The sequence below is a fragment of the Ascochyta rabiei genome, chromosome 18, assembly GCF_004011695.2.
Source record: "Ascochyta rabiei chromosome 18, complete sequence".
NCBI lineage: Eukaryota > Fungi > Ascomycota > Dothideomycetes > Pleosporales > Didymellaceae > Ascochyta > Ascochyta rabiei.
In genome coordinates this window covers 1167517-1183111 of record NC_082422.1, presented here as the reverse complement: position 1 = coordinate 1183111, position 15595 = coordinate 1167517, and the positions used below count along the sequence as shown (strand labels likewise).

The following is a 15595-nucleotide window of genomic DNA, read 5'->3' as shown; positions in this document are numbered from 1 at the left end:
CCACCCCGCACTCCAGCGAGCCCCCACTGGATATCCATCCCTACTCAGCCCACACGTACACCTCCACCTCCACCTCCACCTTCACCTCGTCCACCACACAACCACCCACCTCACCACACCACACCACCCAAACTACACCCCGCCATGGTGCTCCAAGACCTCGGGCGGCGCATCAATGCCGCCGTCTCCGACCTCACGCGGTCGCCCAACCTCGACGAGAAGGCGTTCGAGGCCATGCTCAAGGAGATCTCCAACGCCCTCGTCGAGGCCGACGTCAACATCAAGCTGGTCATGAACCTGCGCCAGTCCGTCAAGCGCACCATCGACTTCAAGAACCTCGCCCCCGCCGTCAACAAGAAGCGCCTCATCCAAAAGACCGTCTACGATGAGCTCGTCAAGCTCGTCGACCCCCACGCCGAGCCCTTCAAGCCAAAGAAGGGCAAGCAGAACGTCATCATGTTCGTCGGTCTGCAGGGTTCCGGTAAGACAACATCGTGTACCAAGCTCGCGAGATGGTACCAGGCGCGCGGGTTCAAGGCGTGTTTGGTCTGCGCGGATACCTTCCGTGCTGGTGCTTTCGACCAGCTGAAGCAGAACGCGACCAAGGCCAAGATCCCCTACTACGGTAGCCACACAGAAACCGATCCTGTCGTCGTCGCAGCAGAAGGTGTGGAGAAGTTCAAGAAGGAGCGCTTCGAGATCATCATCGTGGATACCTCTGGACGACACAGCCAGGAGCAGGACCTCTTCGACGAGATGGTGCAGATCCAGAACGCCGTTCAGCCCGATCAGACGATCATGGTTCTCGACGCCACAATCGGTCAACAAGCCGAGGCACAAGCGCGCGCCTTCAAGGACGCAGCAGACTTTGGAGCCATCATCATCACCAAGACCGACGGTGCTGCCGCAGGTGGCGGTGCCATCTCCGCCGTCGCCGCGACACACACACCCATTGTCTTCCTTGGAAACGGAGAGCACATGCTCGATCTCGAGCGCTTCAGTCCGCAGCCATTCGTCTCCAAGCTGCTCGGCATGGGCGACGTTGCAGGTCTCGTCGAACACGTCCAGTCCCTCAAGCTCGACCAAAAGGACACGATGAAGCACATTGTAGAAGGAAAGTTCTCCATCAAGGACCTCCGCGACCAGCTCTCCAACATCATGAAGATGGGCCCCCTCAGCAAGATGGCCGGCATGATTCCTGGCCTGAGCAACATGATGGGCGGGATGGACGACGAAGAGGGCAGCACGAAACTCAAGCGCATGATTTACATCTGCGACAGCATGACAGAAAAAGAGCTCGAGAGCGACGGAAAGATGTTCATCGACCAACCCACACGCATGACGCGCATTGCACGTGGATCCGGTACGAGCGTGCGAGAGGTCGAGGAGCTGCTCACCCAGCACAAGATGATGGCCGGCATGGCGAAGAAGATGGGCGGCATGCACAAGGGTATGCAGAAGGCTCAGGGGGCCATGGGCGGAATGAACCAGAAGCAGCAAATAGCTGCCATGCAAAAGCGAATGCAGTCCATGGGCGGCGCTGGCCGTGGCGCCGGGGCTGGTGGGATGCCCGGTGGCATGGATATGGGTAAGCACTTTGAGCTGCTCACATACCACACGAAAACCTGCTAACTTGTCACGCAGGAGCAATGATGAAGATGCTTGGAGGCGGAGGCGGAGGCGGAATGGACATGGTAAATTTCCAACCCCCGCATGTTCACGATCCTGGCTAACAAATCACACAGAGCGCGCTCCAAAACATGATGGGCGGAATGGGTGGGATGGGCGGCGCTGGCGGCGCGATGCCGGACATGGCACGTGTCCATCTCTTCAGGCTTACAAGATCTTGCTAACAGCTCACAGGGTGCCATGATGAACATGATGAAGGGCATGGGTATGGGCGGCGGCGCACCGCAAGGCGGGCGAGGAAGGCGCTAGATCCAACGCTGACGCGTACATGCTTTTGTCTTGTACGACACGACACGACACGAGGCGAGGCGAGCCCTTGGATTCTGCTTTTCCATGCATAGCCGCGGCGTTCAGGTTGAGCGGGTCGATTTCGAGAAACTCGGACTGGACTGGTGGTGTTTGTTTGAGTATGTAACATCACCCTCATTGGTCATTGGCGGAGAAGAAGGATTGAACGATCGAACGAATGAATGAGATACCCACATGCTACGCCATCACTCGCACCGCCCTTCACCTCGATTGGCCTCTATCTGGACAACGCTGTTGCGAGTGTCTTGGCATGTGGGTGGATTACGTGCCAGCTCTCTTTGAGCTCGCCGTAGCTGCCTTCCCACCCGCTTGACCTCACTTTCTATCTGGCCGTCCACAATTCACGTCACTTCATTTCACACTCGCACTCCCACATTCGATCGTTCACCTCTGGTCTTCCCTGTCCACTTCTCGATACACGAGATGGCATCTCGTCACTGCACTCACTGCCTGGTACGTCTCTGCACCATCTGCACTCCACCAGTCAACCACATGCGACGCAGTGTGTAGTGTGGAGTGCTGAGCACTTGCAGGTCTCCCTGCTACCGCGTAGCTGTTTCTGCGCAGTGAGACGATGCTGATGCGATCTCCGAACAGCTGGTCAGACGATAGCTGCAGAGACTGGGCAGCAGGCCACCGTTCTGCATCGGTCGAACCGGCAGGAGCAGAGGATCGCTCGCCAGACTGTGTCTTCATCGACACTGCACCACTGGGGTCTTCCCCCAGTATGATTCGGAAGACGGCCTTCGTATTTCATCAACTTAGCAACTTCAAGCATCTGTTGCAAGACGACCAGAATTACACAATTAGTATTGCGAGCAATGCGTCTCGGATCCACCCCCCCCCCCCCCCAGCAGCGACGCAATGTACCTGAAACTGCTCTTGCGCTGTTTGGTGGCGACCTCCACGTAAAAGACCCTTCAGATGAGATCACCACATCTCACGACGTGGTCCTGACCGCTTATCGCCACAGTGGGCAGAGAAGTCGAGGAGTGTCACCGAAAATCCGAGTTGCAGCCGTCGTCACGTTCGTGGGCAGTCTCTACCGTCTTTGGAGCTTGGTATTCAATCGCAACGGCACACATGAGCGTCTGATTCAACCAGAAGACAACCTTCATGACTCAGAGGAGTTTTCTAGCCCATGCTGAGCAGAATTCCTTCTGGGTATCAACTCGTCAGACGGTACGATCTTCAGTGGGCACAAAGACTTTCCACAACACACTCAAAGACGATTCCCGGCAACCTGATCCAATCCAAGGCCAAAGAAATTCTTGCACGCCTTCGTAGGGGCGATTGGATTGTGTCGAGCACCTTGGCACGTTGCAGACATGTTGGCTGCTCGGTGTGTTACATATCGACGGTTGACTCAAAGTTTTCCAAGTGACCGCAGCTCCCACCAAGTAACATCACACAAAATCTGACGCTGTGTCTCTTGCTTCAGGGCCCCGATAATTTTTCGTTTCTTGAACCTGACTGCGATTGCTAATTCGCTGAGCACAATCAACCCGATAGTCCCAGCGATTTAGGGTTGGGATGCGTTGGGTCGATGGTGACGGTACGATACTTTTACACACACGTTTCCGATTTACTCAACATAGTGCGCGTCGAGATGTTGAAGCAAAGCACTGCCACGTCATCGCGGACTCGACCATGATTTCTGGTCCCGCTTGTAGTAACCTTGCGTTCCACAAAGGATAGACGAGCACGATCGGTGAAGAAGGAAAACGCATCACTAAACTTTTTCCGACTCCACTCGACGAAACGAAACGAGTAGTGTCTTTTCCGGAGACCTGGTCCCATTTCAAATCAGTTTCCCGTCTGCTTCCGCCTTTTCCTTCTTATACTCTGCAAAGCTAAACCCGACTTCCTCCAGCGTCCTCGTCTCGAACCGCTTCTCGCCCAGCTTGCCAAACGCCTGTCTGATAGCCGGGAAGTTCTCGCGGCACCAGAACTCCCACTCGCCCCACCGCGGCGGCAGCATCCCCTGGCCTTCGTTGTCCAGTCCGTCTTTGACAGGCGCACTCGAAGCCCAATCTGCCAGCTCGTTGATGTACTGCCCGTCTCTGGGGAAAGGCAGGAGGTGGAAGGCTCGCCCGTCGCCGGATTCGGCTTTGGCGTTTGCTTCCCACTCCTCCATCTCTGAGCGCGGCGGGAGGGTCAGGCGGCCGGAGTATACGCGGGCCAGGACCGAGGCCTGGGCTTCGGCGACGGGGAAGGGGATGACTCTTTGCGGCAGCGCCAGGAAGGAGAGCGTCGGTTTCGGCGCGTAGAAGAGGTGCTTGTATGTGTGGTTGACGTGGCTCCCGTCGCTGATCGGCTGCGGGGTGACCGTGTCTAGGAAGGGGAGGCTGTAGAAGTAGCCCGTTGCGAAGACGATGGCCTCGATGTCGTTCTCAATCGTACCGTCTTCAAATTCCACACCCCGCGTCGCGGCATGGAAGGATCTGATGGGTGGCAGCTCACGGCGCCGCGGGTCGTTTGGGGTAGCGCTGACGAAAAGATTCGTCGACTTGCTGGACCAGAGAAGCGGGAGGGTGCAGTGGTCGGCGATCTGGTTGGATATGTCTGCGCCCGACGCTGAATTGCCCACTACGATCACCTTCTTCCCAGCAAATTCCTCTGGTCGACGATAGTACTTTGAGTGCGAGATCAGGCCCGGGTGGGCCTCGTTCCAGTCCGCGATGTTACTGATGTCCGGAATGTAGGGTGTGATGAAATGCCCATTTGCCACTATGACAGCATCGTATGTCTCTGTAGTCGTAATGGTGGTTTTCAGATTGCGAGAGGTTACGGACCATGAGCTGGTGGGATCGTCGCATGTTGGGGTGACATCTGTTATCTGCGCGCTGTAGCGAACCGTGTCTTGAACATCCCTGCCGTAGTCTTCGATGTATTTGAGTACGGTCTGGTGCTTTGGGAAGAGCTGGCTATCTTGAGGCCAGTCGTGGTTTTTAAACCCCATTAACCCTCGCGGTATGTTCGTCTCGAGTCTCTCGTACATGGGAGATACGAAAACCGGGTCTTTTGAAACGCCATTTACACCGTTAGATTTATTATTCGTGGAGCCATTGGTCAACGCTTGCTTCCAGATGGGCTCTTGATTTTTCCCAGAAGGGTTCGTCTGGGGCACTGTGAATAGGTCCTCATCTCTTTCCTCAGAAGTGTAGTTCCAGATGCCGCCATCTCTCGTGCGCTGCTCGAACAAGACAATCTTCGAGAAGGCCTTCTCGGCACGCAGATATCTGACTCGGTCAGTCAGTTATTGAGAAATCCGCTGGAGCACACACTTCACTGCTGCCAGTCCGGATGGACCTGCGCCTATCACGGCTATGCACTTCGCCCGTAATGGCAACATGCTCGATGACGGAGATTCGAGATTTCCCATTACGGAAGAAAGAGTCTCGACGGCGATAAAGTCTAGGGTATCACAAAAATACAAAACATGGAAGCAGAGGCAGAAAAGTCGACCATGAATTAAATTCCCACTTCAACGCCAAGGGAGGTGGCATGGGTGAGCGATGGTCGGCATGGATCGGAACAGGCCTTCGGAACGAGTGGGGACTGGTCAAAGCTTTTTACTCAATGAGGAAAGCACAAACCCGACGTCACCGGCGCGTCTCGACTTTGAGCTTCGTTCAACCACTCCAAACACCACCGAAACGACTGAGAGCTGGTCTTTCACACGTGTGCATTTGACTTCCGTCCGATACCTACCCCGATGCTCCGAATACTGCGCACTGCGCGCTTTCCATCACCAACCCTCTACACGCGCGCCTTTTCTACGCAAACCACAGCAATGGCACCGTTGCGTATAGGCTTCGTTCCAGAGCACTTCTCAACACCACTCGAGTTTGCCAAGAAACACTATGGCCTCGACTCAAAACTTCTGCCTTTCCCCTCCGGCACGGGGCACATGGTCACTGCGTTGCAGAACAATGAGATCGACGTTAGTGTCGGTCTAACAGAAGGATGGATCGCCGCCTTGGGCAAGGGGCAGGCTGCAAAGAAAGACGCTGGCTTTAGGATCGTGGGCACATATGTTGAGACACCGTTGTGCTGGGCCATTTCCAGCGGTACCTCGAGGGACGACGTCAAGAGCATAGAAGATCTGAAGGGCAAGAGAGTGGGTGTGAGCAGGATTGGGAGTGGAAGCTATGTTATGAGCTTCGTATTGGCAGACCAGCAAGGCTGGCTCCAGACAGGCGAAACGCCATTTCCAGTCGAAGTGCTGAATACTTTTTCCAACCTGAGGGACGGTGTCAACGACAAAACGGCGGACTTCTTCATGTGGGAGCACTTTACATCAAAGCGGTACTACGACAACGGTTCAATCAAGCGCGTCGGCGAGATCTACACACCATGGTCGAGCTGGAAGATCGTCGCCGCCAATGCGCTGCTGAACCCGGAGAACTGGAGTCACGGCGCCAATGCTAGTTCGCCACCACTTAAGAAAGAGCTGGAAGACACGCTGGAGAAAATCAACAAGGGTGTGAAGCACTTCGAGGAGAACCAAGAGGAGGCTGTACAGTATATCAGCACAAAGCTGGACTACTCAGAGGAAGACGCACGGGAATGGCTGAAGACGGTACAATTTGCCAAGGATGTAAGAGGCGTGGACCAAAAGATTGTTGATAAGACAGTGAATATCTTAAAGAAAGCAGGTGTGCTGGATGAGAAAGCGGATCCTCCGGCCATGATTGCATTATCAAGATAAATAATGGCAAAGCCTGGTGACGACAGCAGATAGCTCGTCGCTACATTCACTCGCCATCAGCAAGGTCCTATAAACTGAGACATGTGCAATCACGAATCATAGGAGAATGGCAGAGCATTGCAGATGATATCGACGTTGTGGTACGATCGCAATGCTCTCGGACGCCATGCACTCTTCGGGTGATCTGCCGCTGTTGACAACTCGACATCCTCACGAGCTGTTTTCCCATCTACCTGCCTGCCTTCCTTCAACCCGCCGCGGTGCTCTATGTCGACTAGTTTTTCTCCAAATTTAGACTACAAGGTGCTTCGTCTCGGTAATAACGGAAGTCGCTTGATGGAGCTACTTTTGCTGTTCGCCTTTCATCCTGATTGCACGCGCGCAGATGTTGGTCCCGATTTTTCTGGTACTTCGATTCATTTCCACCTAAAGCATAGGTCTTTGGTGGTCGCTGAACGGCCTGATTGGGAGCTTCTCCTTTGCGGCGCAGACAGGAAAACACCACTTGGACGATGCATGCTCTTGAGGAGGGACGAGATGTCAACAGCAAAGCAAGAACGGTTAGTTCGATAGCGCGACTGGAAGTGGTTAGGTCGGGACGAAGCGTGGCTCAACTAATGTGTGGCGTTGCGACAACCAATCGCAGGTGAAGCGACAACTCCGCTCACCGGCAGAAAACTGTGTTCTCGACGGACGTCAACACATACCAAGACTTTCGGCAGCCGAGTCTTCGCTCCTGCTCGAAGAGACCATAGTCTCTGTGCTACCCCCAGAGACCCGAGCCAGTGGTGTCAGAAAAGCTCGTGAAGAAACGTAATATAGGGGGATCCAGAGGAGGCATTGCACGCCCTGGCATGATGCCTCTAGGCAAACACGGCTGTCATTGGACGAAGCGATCTGCCGTCGGGGAAGTCCGCGTTGTAGTGAGTACCCATTGGTACCTGACTCGACGCATGGACCTTGATGAAAACCCCGGACTCAGCGATGCCGCCATTGAAGAAAACAAACGTTGAGAGTGGGTTTGTTGGCGAGGCTGTTGCGCAACTCCCTTCATCATCTCGAGTCGCACAATCGCATTGGACAGCATCTGTCAAATTGCGTTCGTTGTGTCTGAGCTTGAAATGTCTTCAGTGAAGACGCCTCCACTCCAGACATTTCCTCGTATCACGTCTCTTTCAATGCCACCACCAACAGACGGCGTTACATCCCAGGCGGTGACTCCTATCCACATCGGAACAAAGTCTGACACTGGGTCGAACTATACGCGCAACGACCAACTAGAGTCTCTTCAGTACGATGGTGACGAAGAAGATTACCCTGAGGGAGGTGCCACGGCCTGGCTTGTTGTGCTCGGCGCATGGTGTGCCATGATACCATCCATGGGCTTGCTGAATACCGTTGGTGTCCTCCAGGCCTGGGTGTCCGAAAACCAGTTGCATGGCTATTCTGAATCGAGCATTGGCTGGATTTTCAGTGCATACGCGTTTTTCCTGTACATTGGTGGCGCACAGGTTGGTAAGTAACGTCAATTCGTGTTGTGATCTTCTCTCGACAATGCTAATCTACCGTTCAAGGGCCCATCTTCGATGCCCATGACATCAGATACTTGATCGTCCCTGGTAGCATTGGCATTGTTACTGCCATTATGTGCATGAGCGTCTCCACCGGTATGGTTCAATTTTATTCAACTGACGAAAGATCCCGCAGCTGACATTAATCCAGAATACTATCAGCTACTCCTATCCTTTGGTGTGCTTGGTGGTTCGTCAGCTTGTCTATTATTCACGCCTGCCGTGTCTGCGGTAGGTCACTGGTTCAGCAAGCGTCGAGCTCTGGCCATTGGGATCGCTTGCACAGCTGGAGGTCTTGGAGGAGTCATTTTCCCTCTTCTGATCCTCTACCTTGCTCCGATTGTCGGCTTCCCTTGGACCATACGCATTGTCGGTTTTGTATGCCTTGTCATGTGCGTCATTGCCTGCCTACTCTTGAAGAAGCGGCTTCCGAACAACAAGCACGCCGGTGCGTCTATCGATCTCAAAGCACTCAAGGACACAAAATACGCGCTCACAACTCTCGCTGTATTCCTGGTGGAGTTTGCCGTCTTTGTCCCATACTCCTTCATCTCGTTGTATGCCATCTATGCCGGAGTCGAACGACAGAGGGCCTACCTTATCAGCGCCCTTCTCAATGTCGGTGCTATTCCTGGACGCGCTCTCCCTGGATACGTCGCCGACCGCTTTGGTGTCTTCAACACCATGCTCGCCACATCTTTAACTTGTGCTACTCTGATCTTCGCTTTGTGGCTGACTGCTGCACGGAACGAGGCGGCGATCACTGCGTTCGCCATTGTCTTTGGATTTTGGTCTGGAACTGGTATCAGTTTGACACCTGTCTGTGTTGGCGCAGTCTGTAAGATCGAGGATTACGGGAAGAGAAACGGCACCACGTTTTCCATTGCCAGTTTCGCTGCTTTGATCGGCATTCCTGCTGCAGGCGCTGTTCTCGAGCGCTGCGGCGGCGATTATACGGGCTTGATAATATTCGCTGGCAGCCTCTATCTCGCAGCGTTTGCCATTTTTTTGGTAGCAAGAATCGTAGGATGGGGCCGAGATTGGAGGACGGTTTGCTAGAGGTCGACAATTACAGTCTCGCTTCTACTAAGTTTCAAGCACTTAAGCTTCGAGACACCATCATACTACGTTCATGGAAATTTCAATGACCAGATCACGCTAAAAAAAAGTATTCTTGAGCTGTCTAGCAAGCGTCCATTCGAAATGCAGCAATGCAATGTTGCTACCGGTGACCTGTACTGGTTTGGTATGTGGAATGATGTGTATCCAACATATTGCACTGATCGCTTTCATCCGCTTGAATAGATGCTTCCTTTACGGAGATATTTCGGATTTGTCCCACTTGTGTATTAACGAACTGTCTTGCGCCACTGCTGCGAAGATCCTAAAGTTTCCTCATCAGGCAACTTCGTTTGCGGAGGGGTCGTTCTGTGCGACATATACTAGCTATTCTGCACTGTATGGTTGCAAGACCTGAATGTATTGCTGCGGCTTCCAAACGTGTTTTGTCAGTTCAAAACAACCGAAGAGTGTTACCTATTGTAACCTGTTACGCTAGTAGCGATGGTTCATCAGATACAATAGGGCACCGCCTTTATGCTATCCACTCGTATTTGTGTTGTGCGCTTCGTACGTACCATTCGTGGTTCCTGGAGTGTTTTTTGTGTTCCAGAAGTCGTCGAGTTTCCCGACGGACAACCTGCAAGGGCACTTGGAACTTTGTGAGAAGTTACCCTACCATAAACTCAACCACATTCGGCTTTCAAGGCTTCGAACAGCACACAGCATTCACAACTTTCATCATGTCTCAATCGCGAAGACCGCTCCATTTCAATGAAAAGACTGGCCCAATCCAGGTTGACGCAGATCTATCTGTCGTGCGCCAATTCCACCAACAACTTCCCAACTTTGAGCGGACACCACTCATATCGCTCGATGAATTAGCGAAAGTATTGAAAGCTAAATATGTCTTTGTAAAAGATGAGAGCAGCCGCCTTGGGCTTCCGGCATTCAAGATACTCGGAGCATCATGGGGATCTTGTCGTGCCATCATAGATAGAACCGGCATTCCCACCGACTCGCCCCTCGAGAAGATTGCACAAGCTGCACAGAAAGAGGGTATTATTCTCTTTACTGCCAGTGCAGGTAATCACGGCCGAGCCCTAGCTGCGATGGCAAGGATCCTGGGTATACAAGCTCGTATTTATGTTCCCCGCACAGTCAATGCAGAGGCAATTCGTCTCATCTCATCAGAAGGGGCGAAGGTCACTGTCTCCAAAAAAGACTACGATGGTGCTATGGGAGAAGCATGGGACGAGGCGAGCGCAAGTCAGTGCGGTCTCTTCGTCCAAGACACAGCTTTTGAAGGTTACGAAGACATTCCGAAGTGGATTGTCGAGGGTTACTCGACTTTGTTATCAGAGATCGAGGAGCAGCTAAAGGAGCAGAGTCTCAAGGCAGGTCTTGTTGTCACTCCTGTGGGTGTTGGATCTCTGGCTCATGCCGTCGCACGTCATTGCAAATCCAAGGACCGGCAATGCGCTGTCATGTCCGCCGAACCTGACACTGCAGCATGTCTGTACAAAAGCTTGGTAGCTGGCCAACCAACGCCAGTGATCACTACGAAGACGACGATGGAAGGCATGAACTGCGGCACCCTTTCGTCAACCGTCTTCAAGGACTTGCAGACTGGTGTCGATGCGAGCGCCACCATCTCAGATTTCGAATCGCATCAAGCCATCCAGTATCTTGCAGGGAGATCAGTCAACAGCGGTCCATGTGGTGGAGCGGCTCTCGCAGCGTTGTGGCGACTCGCAAAATCTTCTCATCGTCCGGCGTGGCTCACCGAAGATACTGTGGTAGTTATCCTTAGTACCGAAGGCTTGCGCGAGTACGAAACGCCATTGGATGTTTCCAGCGATAGTCCTGTCGAGCTGACCCAAATTTTGACGACTATCGACTCGTCCAACCCCGATTTGTCCGAAGCTTCTGGTGCAGGAGAGACTTCGATAGCCAACTACATCAGTGCATGGCTTCAACATCGAGGTATGGAGGCACACTGGGTCGAAGCCCAGCCCGGAAGACCTTCCATCGTTGGCGTCCTTCGTGGCTCTGGAGGCGGAAAGAATCTAATGGTGAACGGACATATAGACACGGTGAGTCTATCCACGTACACTTCAGGCAACCCATTGGGTGGAACTTTGGAAGGAGATCGTATCTATGGCCGAGTTTGTCTGGATATGAAGGCAGGCGTCGCTGCTGGTATGGCAGCAATGGCCAAGCTTTCGGCCTCCCAAACTCCACTAGCGGGTGATGTGATTCTTGCCGCCGTTTCTGATGAAGAGAATCTTTCCAAGGGTACAGAAGCTGTACTGGAAGCTGGATGGAGAGCAGATGGAGCCATTGTTACAGAGCCAACGCTACAAGACATTGTGACGAGTCACAAAGGCTTTGTTTGGTTCGAGATCGATGTAATTGGAGTTGCGGGGCATGGCCCTCTACCGGAAGAAGGCGTAGACGCGATTCTGTTATCTGGGTACTTGCAAACATCACTCTTGAAGTATGCGAAAACGATGCCCTCAGAGCCTCGACTGGGACAAGCCTCACTACATGGTGGACGCATTATCGGCGGCGAGGAACCATCCAGCTACCCTACCTTGTGCACACTTACAGTCGAGTTCCGCACGGTGCCATCTCAATCGTCCGAATCTATCACAGTCGACCTCGAAAAGATGCTGAGTAAAATCGCGAGCGAAGTCCCCGACTTCAAGTACAACAAACCCCGCATTACCTTCTCGCGGCCTCCATCTGGGCTGGCAGATGACAACCCATTTTTGAAGTCTTTTGTCTCGTCTGTGTCAAACACACTCGGCGAAGCCCCATCTCCTGTAGGAAGAGGGTTCTGGTGCGATGCTGGCCTCTTGAACAAAGCCGGCATACCTTCCATCGTGTATGAACCCAAAGGCGAAGGTGTTCACGCCAAGCAAGAATGGATCAGTGCTTCAAGTATCCAGGAAGTCACTGATGTGCTTGTAGCAACGATTCGTGATTTCTGTATATAGACTGGGCAGTGAGAAACTACGATACATTGCAGCTAGACGTTCAGAAAGTAACGCAACTTCAATGGCTAGCGATAAGCCTTATCTCGCAAATAAGAGTACAGGTAATGTCAAATTCAATGCTTCAGATATTCTTTTACAAGTTTGTTCAGACTAAACTTTCTATTTCATGACCGACAGAGCTGCTTACAGACAGAGCCATCAAATTTCTTTGGTAGGCACACTGTTTTGTACAGATGAATGCCTGACGAGCTCAAAAACGCTTTACCCAGGTCCATATCTTATTCAAGGTAGCCACCTGTAGATTCTTGTGAGTGATAAATTTCTCCGGTGTCATCTCCAGTAATGCTCTCATATAATCGCTGCTCTTGGACACGTGAGACCCATGAATTACCTCATAATCCCACTTGACAATATAACTGATTATAAAACAATGTAAGAAAAGCAGCGATTCTTGTTGTCTTATACTTTGTTATACTCCATAGACAAAAGTGGCACAGCTCAGGTATCGCTCAAACAAATATATCCGGAGGCTCTTTAGCAATATAGGACTAGCTAAAGTGTTCCATGCGTAAGAACCTTTTTAGTCAATGGACGATTCGTAAACTTAGAACACTTCGGCAAAGCCATTGTAAAAGCGTCCTGGTACTAAGAGAAACTTCGCACTTGTGCCCAGCTGACTTTCCACGAGATAGCTGGAGAGGTGAATCTCAGATCTTCGCAAATCTACCAAACCTGAGACGCTAATGTCGAGCTTCACTGGATGGCTGTCTGACCTTTTGAAAGACCTTATCGGACGACGCGGTACAATTTCCATCAACATCATCTTCAGCTTGGTAGCACCCATTGGACAAGCAATTGCACAGGGTTGGCCTCAGATACTCGTGTGCAGAGTTCTTCTCAGTATCGGTATGGGATTGTCAGAGGTAACCGTACCAGTTTACTCTGCTGAGAACTCACCGACAGTTATTCGTGGAGTCCTAGCGATGTTATGGCATCTTTTAGTCGCCTTTGGTATCATGCTCGGGTTATCTGCGAATCTCGTAGTGGTCAACACTGGCCGTATTGCTTGGCGTCTTCGGCTTGGCTCTGCGTTCATTTTGGCTGTTTCGCTGATCATTAGTATCTACTTCGCCCCTGAATTACCTCGTTGGCTGATGAAAAGGGTCGATATCAGACAGCTTAAACATCTTCACCTCGACTGCGAAAGACACCACTCCAAGTAGCACGAGCTTTTTACTACATACATGCTTAGATTGAGGCCGAAGAGGACATAGGGGAGGTACCGGGTGCTGCAAAGACAGAAAACATAACCACCGGTTTCTTTGAGCTTCATGTAATTCCTCATATTCGACGTGCCACACAAGCTTCGGGTGTGATAATGATAGCCCGACAGATGTGCGGGAGCGTATGCGTGCGAAATCTGCAAAAATGCCATCCCACTAACTTGCAAGACACAGTCAATATTATTGGCTTCAAATCCCCGACTATATTTAGGGAAGCAGGAGCACCCAACATCTTAGCTCTCCTGGTGTCATGGGGATTTGGCATGGTAAGTTGAGGTACACTCATGTCACTCGCACAGCACGCTGATTCGCACAGACAATGTTTATCCTCGTCTTCCCAGCACTGTACACAATCGATCTTTGAGGCCGACGCACACTGCTTCTCGCTACCTTCCCGTTCATGCTTTTCACTCTACTCGGAGCTGGGCTGTCCTTCCTCATACCCGAATCCTCGCCCACGCATCTCGGCATGATTACGGTCTTCATCTTCGTCTTTGTCGCTTTCTATTCACCCGGTGAAGAACCGTGTGCCTTCGTGTACAGAACAGGGGTCTTTTTGCTCTTGCACAGAGAGATCATTATGTCTTGGGCCGTGGTAACGAGCAACCTCTGGGTAGCTGTACTGGGTCTCGGCTTCACTCGCATGCTGTAGCAGTTCACGGCATTTGGTAGCTTCGGCTTCTACGCCGGTCTAAACCTGGTCGCACTTGCTTGGAACTTCTTGATTATGCCTGAGACGAAGCAGAGATCTTTGGAAGAGCTAGATTATGTCTTTACTGTTCCTACTACGGTCCATGCCAAATTCCAGCTTTCAAAGATGTTGCCTTGGTGGGCGAGCAAACATGTATTCAGGGAAAAGAATACAGTCGAGCCGCAGCTGTGTCATTTCGAAGGCCGTGAGGAATCATGAAACGTGGTTTCGAAGAAAACGGTGTAAGAAACGAACGTCTGACAACGTCTCAAAGTAAAAGCAACTGAGGTCTTCTGACCCAAAAACTGAAACGCATGGCACCAGCATAGAGTACGCTATTTCACAGCACCCCTTGAACGTAGGACTTAGTAACTCTATATTATTCGTGCATCTCATCGTAACGGTGTAGCCTTCTCAATTCGCTAACTCAAAATTCCTTTATTCGCATCTTCTCTAGTAGATGCTGATCTGGTCGGGGGAGAGAAGGTGACAGCCGGAGATTTAGACGGCTAGATTTGAGTCAGCGAGCTATTATAGTAAAGTGCTTATTGGCACTGACAGAGCAATGCATCTAGTCATCGTCGCTAGCAGCGATGATGTTTGTCGCGCGGTACCACGCCCTGTATACCTCACGCTTCTGCACAGTGCTTAGGGCATCGAACTCCTCGGGAGTCGGCATACGCTTAGCAACATCTCCGTTAGGAGTGGGTGCAGCGGCGACAAAGGCGGCGAGGAGCGCTGTGATGCCAAAGGTAATGCTGGTGAAGCGCATGTTGAAGGTTTGTGCTGTGGAAAGAGCCAAAAAGGTGTTTGATATACTTCTCCTTGCGTTTATGAGCTGATGTATTATATATGCGTACTTCATCATCGAAAGAGCATCTCTTTGCGTGCTTCTACCGTGTTTGACCTCATTCGCACCATGCGCCTATCGGCCTTAGGCTTCCAAGCGACCAGGTTTCATTGGTCTTACTACCCCACAACTGCTGGCCTGAAGAACCTAAGCACGAGCACCTAATGCTCAAATAGGCAGGACACATCTTCTTGGACCGCGTCTAAGCTTTGAATACAGGTGGACGCACCAACGCTTAACCACGCTTATCTGCACTTCCAGGGAGGTCAGGCGCCCATTGTCGATATAGCTATCTTAGTATTGCTGATCACTCTGCATTCCGCTTCTCAAATGGCTACGTGCCAGAGTATCTTGCATGATAAGGCCTAGATTGTTCAATTCCGTTGTATCATGACATAACGGTCAGCTTCAGTCAGTCCCACCTTCT

At 51.9% G+C, this 15595-nt stretch overlaps 6 protein-coding genes across 6 annotated transcripts, besides 2 other annotated features; 4 read left to right on the top strand and 2 right to left on the bottom strand.

The window, feature by feature from the left end:
* Positions 1-58: 58 nt before the first annotated feature.
* Positions 59-88: a tandem repeat.
* Positions 89-90: 2 nt separating this feature from the next.
* Positions 91-145: a tandem repeat.
* On the top strand, positions 145-1938 carry EKO05_0010184 (Signal-recognition-particle GTPase; the record flags this gene model as incomplete). The annotated part of the gene is made up of 4 exons (XM_059637705.1): positions 145-1588; positions 1645-1694; positions 1746-1814; positions 1864-1938. 4 exons carry the CDS (start codon positions 145-147, stop codon positions 1936-1938), a joined length of 1638 nt encoding a protein of 545 aa, XP_059493688.1.
* A 1861-nt stretch (positions 1939-3799) lies between these two features.
* Positions 3800-5353, bottom strand: EKO05_0010183 (monooxygenase; the record flags this gene model as incomplete). Its single annotated transcript, XM_038942755.2, has 2 exons — positions 3800-5240; positions 5286-5353. The coding sequence occupies 2 exons, from the start codon at positions 5351-5353 to the stop codon at positions 3800-3802; spliced, it is 1509 nt and encodes a 502-aa protein (XP_038794732.2).
* Positions 5354-5794: 441 nt separating this feature from the next.
* On the top strand, positions 5795-6712 carry EKO05_0010182 (uncharacterized protein; the record flags this gene model as incomplete). The annotated part of the gene is made up of 1 exon (XM_038947033.1): positions 5795-6712. One exon carries the CDS (start codon positions 5795-5797, stop codon positions 6710-6712), a length of 918 nt encoding a protein of 305 aa, XP_038794731.1.
* Positions 6713-7890: 1178 nt separating this feature from the next.
* Positions 7891-9342, top strand: EKO05_0010181 (uncharacterized protein; the record flags this gene model as incomplete). The annotated part of the gene is made up of 3 exons (XM_038942886.1): positions 7891-8227; positions 8287-8379; positions 8435-9342. 3 exons carry the CDS (start codon positions 7891-7893, stop codon positions 9340-9342), a joined length of 1338 nt encoding a protein of 445 aa, XP_038794730.1.
* A 743-nt stretch (positions 9343-10085) lies between these two features.
* On the top strand, positions 10086-12344 carry EKO05_0010180 (uncharacterized protein; the record flags this gene model as incomplete). Its single annotated transcript, XM_038947032.1, has 1 exon — positions 10086-12344. One exon carries the CDS (start codon positions 10086-10088, stop codon positions 12342-12344), a length of 2259 nt encoding a protein of 752 aa, XP_038794729.1.
* A 2475-nt stretch (positions 12345-14819) lies between these two features.
* On the bottom strand, positions 14820-15090 carry EKO05_0010179 (uncharacterized protein; the record flags this gene model as incomplete). Its single annotated transcript, XM_038947031.2, has 2 exons — positions 14820-14846; positions 14947-15090. The coding sequence occupies 2 exons, from the start codon at positions 15088-15090 to the stop codon at positions 14820-14822; spliced, it is 171 nt and encodes a 56-aa protein (XP_038794728.2).
* Positions 15091-15595: the final 505 nt, after the last annotated feature.